General features: G+C 46.8%; 1 protein-coding gene across 1 annotated transcript in view; it reads right to left on the bottom strand.

The window, feature by feature from the left end:
- Positions 1–12,881, bottom strand: part of LOC143297884 (uncharacterized) — a 50,987-nt gene that overhangs the window by 24,108 nt on the left and 13,998 nt on the right. The window contains exons 10-12 of the mRNA XM_076610411.1: positions 10,950–10,998; positions 7,420–7,761; positions 4,479–4,657 (exon numbers count right to left, since the gene is read on the bottom strand). Coding sequence (XP_076466526.1) covers positions 4,479–4,657; positions 7,420–7,761; positions 10,950–10,998 — 570 coding nt within the window. The remainder of the gene's footprint in view (positions 1–4,478; positions 4,658–7,419; positions 7,762–10,949; positions 10,999–12,881) is intronic.

Below are 12,881 nucleotides of genomic sequence, written 5' to 3'. Positions count from 1 at the left end.
TCCAAACACCACTAGACCTATCTACTGTCTCCAAACACCCCTAGACCTATCTACTGTCTCCATACACCCCTAGACCTATCCACTGTCTCCGTACACCACTAGACCTATCTACTGTCTCCGTACACCCCTAGACCTATCTACTGTCTCCGTACACCACTAGACCTATCTACTGTCTCTGTACACCCCTAGACCTATCTACTGTCTCTGCACACCACTAGACCTATCTACTGTCTCTGTACACCCCTAGACCTATCCACTGTCTCCGTACACCCCTAGACCTATCCACTGTCTCTGCACACCCCTAGACCTATCTACTGTCTCTGTACACCCCTAGACCTATCTACTGTCTCTGCACACCACTAGACCTATCTACTGTCTCCGTACACCCCTAGACCTATCTACTGTCTCTGCACACCACTAGACCTATCTACTGTCTCCGTACACCCCTAGACCTATCTACTGTCTCTGTACACCATTAGACCTATCTACTCTGCACACCCCTAGACCTATCTACTGTCTCTGCACACCCCTAGACCTATCTACTGTCTCTGCACACCCCTAGACCTATCTACTGTCTCTGCACACCCCTAGACCTATCTTCTGTCTCTGCACACCCCTAGACCTATCTACTGTCTCTGCACACCACTAGACCTATCTTCTGTCTCTGCACACCCCTAGACCTATCTTCTGTCTCTGTACACCCCTAGGCCTATCTACTGTCTCCAAACACCACTAGACCTATCTACTGTCTCTGCACACCACTAGACCTATCTACTGTCTCCGTACACCCCTAGACCTATCTACTGTCTCTGTACACCACTAGACCTATCTACTGTCTCTGTACACCCCTAGACCTATCTACTGTCTCTGCACACCACTAGACCTATCTACTGTCTCCGTACACCCCTAGACCTATCTACTGTCTCTGTACACCACTAGACCTATCTACTGTCTCTGTACACCCCTAGACCTATCTACTGTCTCTGTACACCATTAGACCTATCTACTCTGCACACCCCTAGACCTATCTACTGTCTCTGCACACCCCTAGACCTATCTACTGTCTCTGCACACCCCTAGACCTATCTTCTGTCTCTGCACACCCCTAGACCTATCTACTGTCTCTGCACACCACTAGACCTATCTTCTGTCTCTGCACACCCCTAGACCTATCTTCTGTCTCTGTACACCCCTAGGCCTATCTACTGTCTCCAAACACCACTAGACCTATCTACTGTCTCTGCACACCACTAGACCTATCTACTGTCTCCAAACACCACTAGACCTATCTACTGTCTCTGCACACCACTAGACCTATCTACTGTCTCCGTACACCCCTAGACCTATCTACTGTCTCCGTACACCACTAGACCTATCTACTGTCTCCATACACCACTAGACCTATCTACTGTCTCCGTACACCACTAGACCTATCTACTGTCTCTGTACACCACTAGACCTATCTACTGTCTCCATACACCCCTAGACCTATCTACTGTCTCCGTACACCCCTAGACCTATCTACTGTCTCTGTACACCACTAGACCTATCTACTGTCTCCGTACACCCCTAGACCTATCTACTGTCTCTGCACACCACTAGACCTATCTACTGTCTCCAAACACCCCTAGACCTATCTACTGTCTCTGTACACCACTAGACCTATCTACTGTCTCCGTACACCACTAGACCTATCTACTGTCTCCGTACACCCCTAGACCTATCTACTGTCTCTGCACACCACTAGACCTATCTACTGTCTCCGTACACCACTAGACCTATCCACTGTCTCCGTACACCACTAGACCTATCTACTGTCTCCGTACACCCCTAGACCTATCTACTGTCTCTGTACACCACTATACCTATCTACTGTCTCTGCACACCCCTAGACCTATCCACTGTCTCCGTACACCACTATACCTATCTACTGTCTCTGCACACCCCTAGACCTATCCACTGTCTCCGTACACCACTATACCTATCCACTGTCTCTGCACACCCCTAGACCTATCCACTGTCTCCGTACACCACTAGACCTATCTACTGTCTCTGCACACCCCTAGACCTATCCACTGTCTCCGTACACCACTATACCTATCCACTGTCTCCGTACACCACTAGACCTATCCACTGTCTCCGTACACCACTAGACCTATCTACTGTCTCCGTACACCACTAGACCTATCTACTGTCTCCGTACACCACTAGACCTATCTACTGTCTCCGTACACCACTAGACCTATCCACTGTCTCCGTACACCACTAGACCTATCTACTGTCTCCGTACACCACTAGACCTATCTACTGTCTCTGCACACCACTAGACCTATCTACTGTCTCCATACACCCCTAGACCTATCTACTGTCTCCATACACCCCTAGACCTATCCACTGTCTCCGTACACCCCTAGACCTATCTACTGTCTCCGTACACCACTAGACCTATCTACTGTCTCCGTACACCACTAGACCTATCTACTGTCTCTGCACACCCCTAGACCTATCTACTGTCTCTGTACACCACTAGACCTATCCACTGTCTCCAAACACCCCTAGACCTATCTACTGTCTCTGTACACCACTAGACCTATCTACTGTCTCCAAACACCCCTAGACCTATCTACTGTCTCTGTACACCACTAGACCTATCTACTGTCTCTGTACACCACTAGACCTAGTCCTCTTTTCTTTGTCTCTCTTCTTGGTGCTATGCCTGTGAGACAGTCGTCCCACCGAGGGGTGTTGAATGTGTGTGTGTGTGTGTGTGTGTGTGTGTGTGTGTGTGTCACAGGGGGGCGTCAGGGTGGTTAGGGCAGGAACAACAGATTAGAAATAACAATAGAAATTACTGGTGTCCTCTGTTCTGCAAATTACTGACTGGTGGTGGTGGTGGTGGTGGTGATGGTGGTGCGTGTGTGTGTGTGTGTTTGTGTGTGTCTGTGTGTGTGTGTGTGCCAGCTTGTGTGTGTGTGTGTGTGTGCTTGTCTGTGCCTCTGTGTGTGTGTGTGTGTGTTGTGTGTTAGTGTGTGTGTGTGTTGTGTGTTAGTGTCTGTGCCTCTGTGTGTGTGTGTGTGTGTGTGTGTGTGTGTTGTGTGTGTGTGTGTGTGTGTGTGTGTGTGTATGCCAGCTTGTGTGTGCGTGTGTGCCTGTCTGTGAGTCTCTGTATGTCTGTATCTGTGTGTGTTCACATGAGCGTGTGTGTGTGAGAGAAGTATGTGTGTGTGTGATGTATGTGTATGTGTTGTTTGTATGTGAGTCAAGAGTGCTGTGAGTGTGAGGAGGACAGACGGAAGGAAGGATGAAAAAAATGATAACGAATTACTGGAGTGCTCTGTTGGGCTAATAACAGTCTGGTGGTGACATGACTGTTAAGTCTTGTGTTTAGCTTCCCTTTGGTCTGTGTGTGTGTGTGTGTGTGTGTGTGTGTGTGTATCTGTGTTTTTATTTTTGTGCCCACGTGGTGTGTGTGTGTGTGTGTGTATTTGAGAAAGACAGACAGAGAGAGAGAGAACGACAGACAGTGACACAGAATGAGAAATAAAACCGAATGCACACACAAGTGCCCCCTGTGTGAAACAAGTGATTCAATGTCATGCACATGGACAAGCGTTCTTGGAAGTGTTTGATCTGGATAACAGTCCACAGCAAACAAAGAAAATTTATGATAAAAAATCGTAAAATAAAAAACAAAAAAAAAGCCAAAAGAAAGCAAATCAACAACAGTTAACACTGAACTGTCCATCAAAGCGAAGCAACACCACTCTGCACACCTGCAGACAACACACTACACACACACACACACACACACACACACACACACCTGTCTACACACACACACACACCTGTCTACACACACACATGTGACACCTGTCTACACACACACACACACACACCTGTCTACACACACACACCTGTCTACACACACACACACACACCTGTCTACAAACATGCAAGCATGTACATGTGCATGTACATACACACATACTCACACACATGTGTATGCATACACACACAAACACTCAAAATTATGTGTATATATATATATATGTGTGTGTGTGTGTGTTTATGTATGTGTACATGTATTGTTAGTTTGGTTTTTTTTCTGTTTTTTGTTCTTCTTCTTTTTTTCTTTTTTTTTGTGTGTGTGTGTGTGTGTGTGTGTGTGTGTCTGTGTGAGTGTGTGTCTGTGTGTGAGTGGGTGAGTGAGTGAGTGAGTGAGTGAGTGAGTGTGTGTGTGAGTGAGTGAGTGTGTTGTAAGAATCATTTTTATCACTGGAGGGAGAAACAAGACACATTAAATGATTTACAAATGACAAAAAACACAAACGAAGAACACCCACTCTCTGGCAAATGTCATTTCTTATCAATTCATCAAAATGATCCTCAGTCTAAAATACAGACTTCCTGGCCCAATGGCAAAAAAAACACAACAAAAACCAACCACAACAACCTAGCAACAAGAGAGACAACCTCACCTGTGGAGAAGCTGTACAGCAGCAGAGTGGTCCCCCTGTGCCACCAAGCACTCCGCCTTGCACAGCACCAGCCGGGTTCGATTCTCCTCATCCCGCCAGGTGCCCTGTCCCTCGTCTCTCTCCTCCTCAGCGTCATCCATGGAGCTCCGTCCTCGTTTCCGGCCCCTCCCTCCCCACACCTGGAATGCAGGTGTCAGGTTAACTCTCTCCATACGAACGGCGAAAGAGACGACGTTAACAGCGTTTCACCCCAATTACCACAATCAAAATATTGCAAGCGGAAGGCTCTTATACTGAAGAGGTGAATGTTGACAAAGAATACCACAATTCTGACGACAGAAGCTAAAGGTTGGGTCATTCAGACACCCACTGGACATCCGAGGAGTCTGTGTAAAGGAGAAGAGAGGGCTGGCCAGTACTCAGTGAGTTAAAGGTTACTGTGGAGTGATGGCCTAGAGGTGACGCATCTGCCTAGGAAGCCAGAGAATCTGAGCGTGCTGGTTCGAAAATAAGCACAGTAGCCAGTTTTTTCTCCCCCTCCACTAGACCTTGAGTTATGGTATGGATGCTAGTCATTCGGATGAGACGATAAACTGAGGTCCTGTGTGCAGCATGCATTTGGAGCAAGTAAAGGAACCCACAGCAACAAGAGAGTTGTCCCTCACAAAATTCTGTAGAAAAATCCATTTCGATAGGAAAACAAATAAAAAAACTGCAGGCCAAAAAAAACCACAAAAAAATGGGTGGCGCTCTCAGTGTAGCAATGCGCTCTCCCTGGGGAGAGCAGCCTGAATTTCACACAGAGAAATTTGCTGTGACAAAAAAGAGTAACACAATACAATACAATACAAAGGTCCAATAGCTTTTTACCGCCATCGGGGCAGTGAATTCACATCCTGTGTGTCTTGGCCTTGGCACAGGAAGGCAGTGAATTCACATCCACTGTGTCTGGCCTCGGCACAGGAAGGCAGTGAATTCACATCCACTGTGTCTGGCCTCGGCACAGGAAGGCAGTGAATTCACATCCACTGTGTCTGGCCTCGGCACAGGAAGGCAGTGAATTCACATCCACTGTGTCTTGGCCTCGGCACAGGAAGGCAGTGAATTCACATCCACTGTATCTAGGGCTCTGCATAGGAAGGCAGTGAATTCACATCCACTGTGTCTAGGGCTCTGCATAGGAAGGCAGTGAATTCACATCCACTGTGTCTTGGCCTCGGCACAGGAAGGCAGTGAATTCACATCCACTGTGTCTAGGGCTCTGCACAGGAAGGCAGTGAATTCACATCCTCTGTGTCTTGGCCTCGGCACAGGAAGGCAGTGAATTCACATCCACTGTGTCTTCACACCTGGGTGAAGTCAGGTTCCCATTCACACCTGGGTGAAGTCAGGTACCCATTCACACCTGGGTGAAGTCAGGTTCCCATACACACCTGGGTGAAGTCAGGTTCCCATTCACACCTGTGTGGAGTCAGGTACCCATTCACACCTGGGTGAAGTCAGGTACCCATTCACACCTGGGTAGAGTGAGGAAAATCACAGTGCAGTACCTGTCCCAAGAACAAAACGCCAAGCTGAACTGGGGTATGGAACCCTGATCACAGGATCAGTCTAATGCCTGTCCGATTCTCAGGTTTTGTATTTCTCTTTTTTGTCACAACAGATTTCTTGTGTGAAATTCCGGCTGCTCTCCCTGGGGAAGAGTACCATCCTCTTCTTCTTCTTCTTCTTTGCATTCGACAGCTACGCAGTCAGGGTCGAAGTCCGAGGGATGCCACAAACTCGGACGTCCGGTGAAGATCGGCTGCCATCCCCCAGAGCCTGGTGTTGAGGTCAGCACCCCCAGGCCAGGACTGCTGCCGCATCTTCTCATACAGGGGGCAGTCTTGGAGAAAATGGGATGGGGTCTGGTCAGCCTGGCCGCAATCACATAGGGATGTGGCTGCCACTCCAATCCTCTTCAGGTGTGCTCGGAGGCCGCACCATCCATTTTTTTGTATTTTTTCCAGCCTGCAGTTTTATTTGTTTTTCCTATCGAAGTGGATTTTCTTCAGAATTTTGCCAGGGACAACCCTTTAGGTGTATACACAACAAAACTATGTCGTAAGTGACAGCTGTTATACACAATGGTTTCTCCACTGCCATGGGAATTCATTCACAGCTTAGTCTTCAGTGAAGGACTATGACTCTCAAACACGGAGGTAAAATCAGACTGGCTCTTAGTGCTGCAGCCTCTGGTGCCAGTTGACAACGACAATGCCGACTGCCCTTCTGTCCTCTTGGCCCAGAGAGTGGAGATGTGACTTGAGCAAGATATTCTCCACTATAATCAAATTCTAGCCCACACAGTGGGGACAGCAGTTGCCTCAATGCACAATACAATACAACATAACATAATGCAATGGAACAAAATACAACAATACAATATAAAACAACAAAATATAACACAACACAATACCATACTTAAGTAAGTCAAGTGTTCTCTCTGGACGTAATGATAAATCATGAAACCTTACTACGACGGGCGCAACAGCCGAGTGGTTAAAGCGTTGGACTGTCAATCTGAGGGTCCCAGGTTCGAATCACGGTGACGGCGCCTGGTGGGTAAAGGGTGGAGATTTTTATGATCTCCCAAGTCAACATATGTGCAGACCTGCTAGTGCCTGAACCCCCTTCGTGTGTCTATGCAAGCAGAAGATCAAATACGCACGTTAAAGATCCTGTAATCCATGTCAGCGTTCGGTGGGTTATGGAAACAAGAACATACCCAGCATGCACACCCCCGAAAACGGAGTATGGCTGCCTACATGGCGGGGTAAAAACGGTCATACACGTAAAAGCCCACTCGTGTGCATACGAGTGAACGCAGAAGAAGAGAAGAAGAAACCTTACTACAACAACAGCAACATCATTATTACAGAAGCTGTCTTGTAACACATACCGTGTCGTGTTTCGGCCCCGGTCCAGTACCAGAAGCCACCACCGCGCTGTCATCCAGGTCCTGTGAGGCTGGTAGCCACAGCGACCGGTCCTGGGTGGGGGTGGGGGTGGAGAAGAGGGAGGAGGCGGACACAGAGTCCAGCACCCGCTCGCACAGCGCGAGGCACCGCCGGTGATCCGAACTCTCCAGCAGCACTTGGGCGGCCTCACGACACACAGTCAGCAGATCAGGTAACCACGACGACGATGACGATGATGATGATGATGACGATGATGAGGAGGAGGACGAGGGAGGGACTGCTGGTGCTGATTCACCGTCTGAAGACGTCAGCGTTTCTGGCTTCTGTGAAAAAAGAGGGTGGGTGGAGGAGTGGGGGGGGGGGCAGGGGATAGGTATGGCTCAGAATTATCGCTGAACCCAAGTCCTGTGTACAGCACGCACGTAAAAGAACCTGAGGCAATGAAAGGCTTGCCCCTGACAAAAGTCTGCAAAAAAAAAAAAAATCTACTTTGACTATAAAACAATTCCTGGAGCACTGAGCAATCTGCTGCTACTAAGCGCGTTGGGTTACGCTGCTGGTCAGGCATCTGCTTGGCAGATGTGGTGTAGCGTATATGGATTTGTCCGAACGCAGTGACGCCTCCTTGAGCTACTGATACTGATACTGATACTGCTGACAAAAAGTATAACAATACAATACACCATCAGGCTCGACCACGTACAGCTCCTACAACTCATGACATCCACTTCAAGCAGGAATCAAAAACATCCAACAATACGTAACAAAACATCCATCATATGCATCTCAAAACTTCCGACACAACTTCAGCTACCTTCACACTAAGCCCAGCCAGTTGCCATCAGCCTGACACAGCAACACACTTCAGACACACACAGCCAGTTGCCGTCAGCCTGACACAGCAACACACTTCAGTCACACACAGCCAGTTGCTGTCAGCCTGACACAGCAACACACTTCAGTCACACACAGCCAGTTGCCGTCAGCCTGACACAGCAACACACTTCAGACACACACAGCCAGTTGCCGTCAGCCTGACACAGCAACACACTTCAGTCACACACAGCCAGTTGCCGTCAGCCTGACACAGCAACACACTTCAGTCACACACAGCCAGTTGCTGTCAGCCTGACACAGCAACACACTTTAGTCACACACAGCCAGTTGCTGTCAGCCTGACACAGCAACACACTTCAGTCACACACAGCCAGTTGCCGTCAGCCTGACACAGCAACACACTTCAGACACACACAGCCAGTCGCCGTCAGCCTGACACAGCAACACACTTCAGTCACACACAGCCAGTTGCTGTCAGCCTGACACAGCAACACACTTCAGACACGCACAGCCAGTTGCCGTCAGCCTGACACAGCAACACACTTCAGACACACACAGCCAGTTGCCGTCAGCCTGACACAGCAACACACTTCAGACACACACAGCCAGCTGCCGTCAGCCTGACACAGCAACACACTTCAGACACACACAGCCAGTTGCCGTCAGCCTGACACAGCAACACACTTCAGTCACACACAGCCAGTTGCCGTCAGCCTGACACAGCAACACACTTCAGTCACACACAGCCAGTTGCTGTCAGCTGTCCGCTCCGGCTCTCACCAGACAAAAGAAACAAATATTCTAGCGATTCACTCTGTATCACTGAAGAGCTCCATCCCTTGGAAGAGTCATCATCTCACCTGTCTTCATGAGAAAAATCAAAAAAGTTGGCTGAAGACAGCTGTTGTCCAGTGTGAACACATCCATGGCAGGAAAACACAAAATGACATGCATACAATTTCTGGCCAGCTGCTGTCAACAGCTGGCTAGGCTCATTGTGAACGCTGTCAACAGCTGGCTAGGCTCAGTGTGAACACTGTCAACAGCTGGCTAGGCTCAGTGTGAATGTTGTCAACAGCTGGCTAGGCTCAGTGTGAACACTGTCAACAGCTGGTTAGCCTCAGTGTGAATGCTGTCAACAACTGGCTAGCCTCAGTGTGAACACTGTCAACAACTGGCTAGGCTCAGTGTGAATGCTGTCAACAACTGGCTAGGCTCAGTGTGAACACTGTCAACAACTGGCTAGGCTCAGTGTGAATGCTGTCAACAACTGGCTAGGCTCAGTGTGAACACTGTCAACAACTGGCTAGGCTCAGTGTGAACGCAGCCTGGGTTTCAGTCCTGGTCATTGTAGCCAGGTGGTTTAATGGTGGGGATTTTCTCCTATCTCCCAGATCAACAGATGTGCTGACCTGAACCCCCTTTGTGGGTATACACATGCTGACAATCAAATGCACACATCCTGGTGATCCATGCCAGAGTTCTGGTGGGTTTGGGAAACAACAACAAACCCAGCATGTACAGCAAGCCCCTGAAAACGGGGTATGGCTGCCTAAAGGGCTGGGTAAAAATGGCTATGAGCACAATAAGCCCACTGGTACAAACAAGTGAATGTCTGAGCTTCAGCCCTGGAAGGCAGAAGAAACACACTACAAACACCCAGCTTTATCCGGGAAACCAGGTCAGACTATAGTGAAAAAACCCCGTCCCCCCGTTTTTAACTCTTTTTTATTCAGTTGTTGTTGTTTTAGCCTTTACTTTGTACATAATTCACATACACAAAAAGAACAACAAACAACTAAAATAAGACTTGAAAGAAAAGCATATATGCATCTTTGCTTGTTTATCGATGTCTTTGTTCTTTCTTTAACTGCAATGGTTCTGAATATGTCACACTAATTTCCACCTGTGCCATACAAAAGCAGAATGGAGAAAGCCCACATCTGCAGAATGGAGAAAGCCCACATCTACAATACCGAGAAGTATGCTAGTCTAGCCAGCAGCCTGAGAGAATCTGGCTTCCAAGCCGAAGTCCTCGCCATAGAGATTGGTGCAAGAGGGTTTGTAAGCGCATCTGCCTACAGCCTCATGAAACAGCTGTCAATTTCTGGCAGAGAGAGGACATGGGCTCTCAAGGCAATGGCAGAAGCAGCAGAAAAGAGTTCCAGCTGGATCTGGTCGAGGAGGAATGAAAGTAAACTACATAAGGATTAAATTTCTCTACTCAAACTAGGCGTACGATAGCTCAGCGGTTAAAACGTCTGCTAGAAAAGGTGACTCAGTCCTGAAGTGGCGACCACCCTGGAGGTGTGGGTTTGAACCTGCTGAGGACCAGGAAAAAAAAAAAGAAAAGGCGGCAATACAAGGGCATCCAGGAGTCATGACCTGGGTGCGGCCCAGCCCCCTTAGAGTGTAAGGAGTTAAGGGCCGAAACACTTGACTGAGGGGGGCTTCTTCTCTGAAGACCTTGTACTGTCCAGCTCTCCCTGGAGTTTCTTATCACTCATCACATATTTTTTTTACTTAATAGATCTATTCAATATTTCTTTCACATACATTTAAAGAAGAAACAAACAAGTAAAAAAAAAAAAAAAATCCTCTCTCAAACATACACACGTTAGGCTAATTTCATCTGCATAAGTGTTTTCACGCATGAAATAGGCTTGTGTTTTACCTCGTAGACGCGGATCAGTTTCAGGTAAGCTTGTGAAGCCTCTTCGTACCTGACAGAGAAGAAAACCAAGGTCAGTGAATTTCCCCATCTTTGTCTTTCAACCCCATCACTGTCTCTGGCAAACTCTAATCCCAATAATTATTCCCTCTGAATTTACACCACACAAATGCGTAAGTTTGTACATGTATGTAATTGCTCAACTACACCAAAGACCGAAAACAGTTAACTGTATTTTTCTTATTATTAAAAATCATGCCACAATGTATCAATTTCAACCTTGAAAGGCATATTTAGCATGGGTATATATAAAGTATATTAGAACACAGCCCTTTATACAAAGCCTTTATTTTTCCTGTTGATCTTATGAATGTATTGTGACATTTTTGAAGATGAAATAACATTCAAACCAAAGACTCCTATTGTGACATGTTTGAAGATAAAATAACATTTAAACCAAAGACTGCTACTCCATAAACCAAAGGCCACAACTGTGACATGTTTGAAATTAAACAACTGTTTAAACCAAAGACTGAACAGAACAGAAATACATGACGTGTGTGTATATTTGCATACAAAATCACACTATTACCCCAAACAATACAGACTGGACAGAGAAGTAAAAAAAACACCAGCACCTGCAGCAGCAGCACTCAAAACCTTTATCATAGAAGGAAAAATGTTCCGGACAGTGCCTAGTCTTCCAAAATCTCCATCCTATTCAATCTATTCCACCATGATTGCATGCTGCAGAGACGTGTCTTCAAGAAGACATCACGGGTGGGTGAGTGGTTGTTCAGTGGACGTACTGTGGATGAGTGTATTCTGGCATGTGTTTCTACAGGAAAATTTCAAACATAATGTGAATGGATGGGTGTGTGTGTGGGGGGGGGGGGGGGGGGGGGGGGGGGGGCAGGGCGGGAGAGGGGGTGTCACAGATACTGTACTAGTCTTGATCAGTATATGAATTGATATTTGATTGAAATGAAATGAAATTATGGTGCTTAGAGCCTTGATGACCACTATGGCCATCTCAAGGCTATTGCCGCGTTAATAACTACTACAAGGATAAAAAAAAAATTAAAAAAAACAATTAAAACGAGTCACCACTTCAAACTTTCCACTCCAAAGTTTAAAAACAAACTTCCATAGTTTCAAACCTTCAAATCTGGTTAAAAATGTTCACTTCTTTTAAGAAGTCCATCAGCGCCCACGGAGGGACATCATGAAACAAGGTCTTCAAAGAAACCGCCATGTAATGTTTGTGTCTAACGTTATTATTATATTTGATTATAAAAAAAAAAATTAAAAAAAGGTTCCCACAGGTGTGACCCAAAAAAACGCCATACTTTTTGGAAACCTTTACCAGACCAGACTGAAAAACTGTCCATTCCAAACTGAAAACAAATTTGTCTACTACACTGCTAACGAAAGAGTTTGGTGTTTATCATGGTATCATTGTTCAATTTTCATTACATTTTTTGTTTGTTTGTTTGTTTGTTTTTTAATGCATGAAAATCTTTATTGAATGGTACTGGAAGGACAAAAAGATCTCCTTCTCGTCCAAAATCAGACTAATGCGCTCCCTCATCTTCTCAATATTTCTATACGCTTGCGAATCCTGGACCCTCACTGCAGAACTCCAGAGAAGAATCCAGGCCCTGGAAATGAGATGCTTCTGCAAGATCCTGAACATTACATACAAAGACCACATCACAAATGAGGAAGTGAAAAGAAGAGTCCAAAACGCCATTGGCCCATTCAAAGACCTGCTAACCACAGTGAAGGAACGCAAGCTCCACTGGTATGGACACGTCACACGATCAGACGGCCTAGCCAAGACCATCCTGCAGGGTACCGTACAAGGAAGGAGGAAGAGAGGCAGACAGAGAAAGCGGTGGGAGGACAACATCAAAGAGTGGACGGGCCTGCCAT

The sequence above is a fragment of the Babylonia areolata genome, chromosome 23, assembly GCF_041734735.1.
Source record: "Babylonia areolata isolate BAREFJ2019XMU chromosome 23, ASM4173473v1, whole genome shotgun sequence".
In the NCBI taxonomy this organism is placed as follows: Eukaryota; Metazoa; Mollusca; class Gastropoda; order Neogastropoda; family Buccinidae; genus Babylonia; species Babylonia areolata.
Note: the sequence above shows the minus strand (reverse complement) of the source record. Positions and strands in the feature narration are given on the sequence as shown.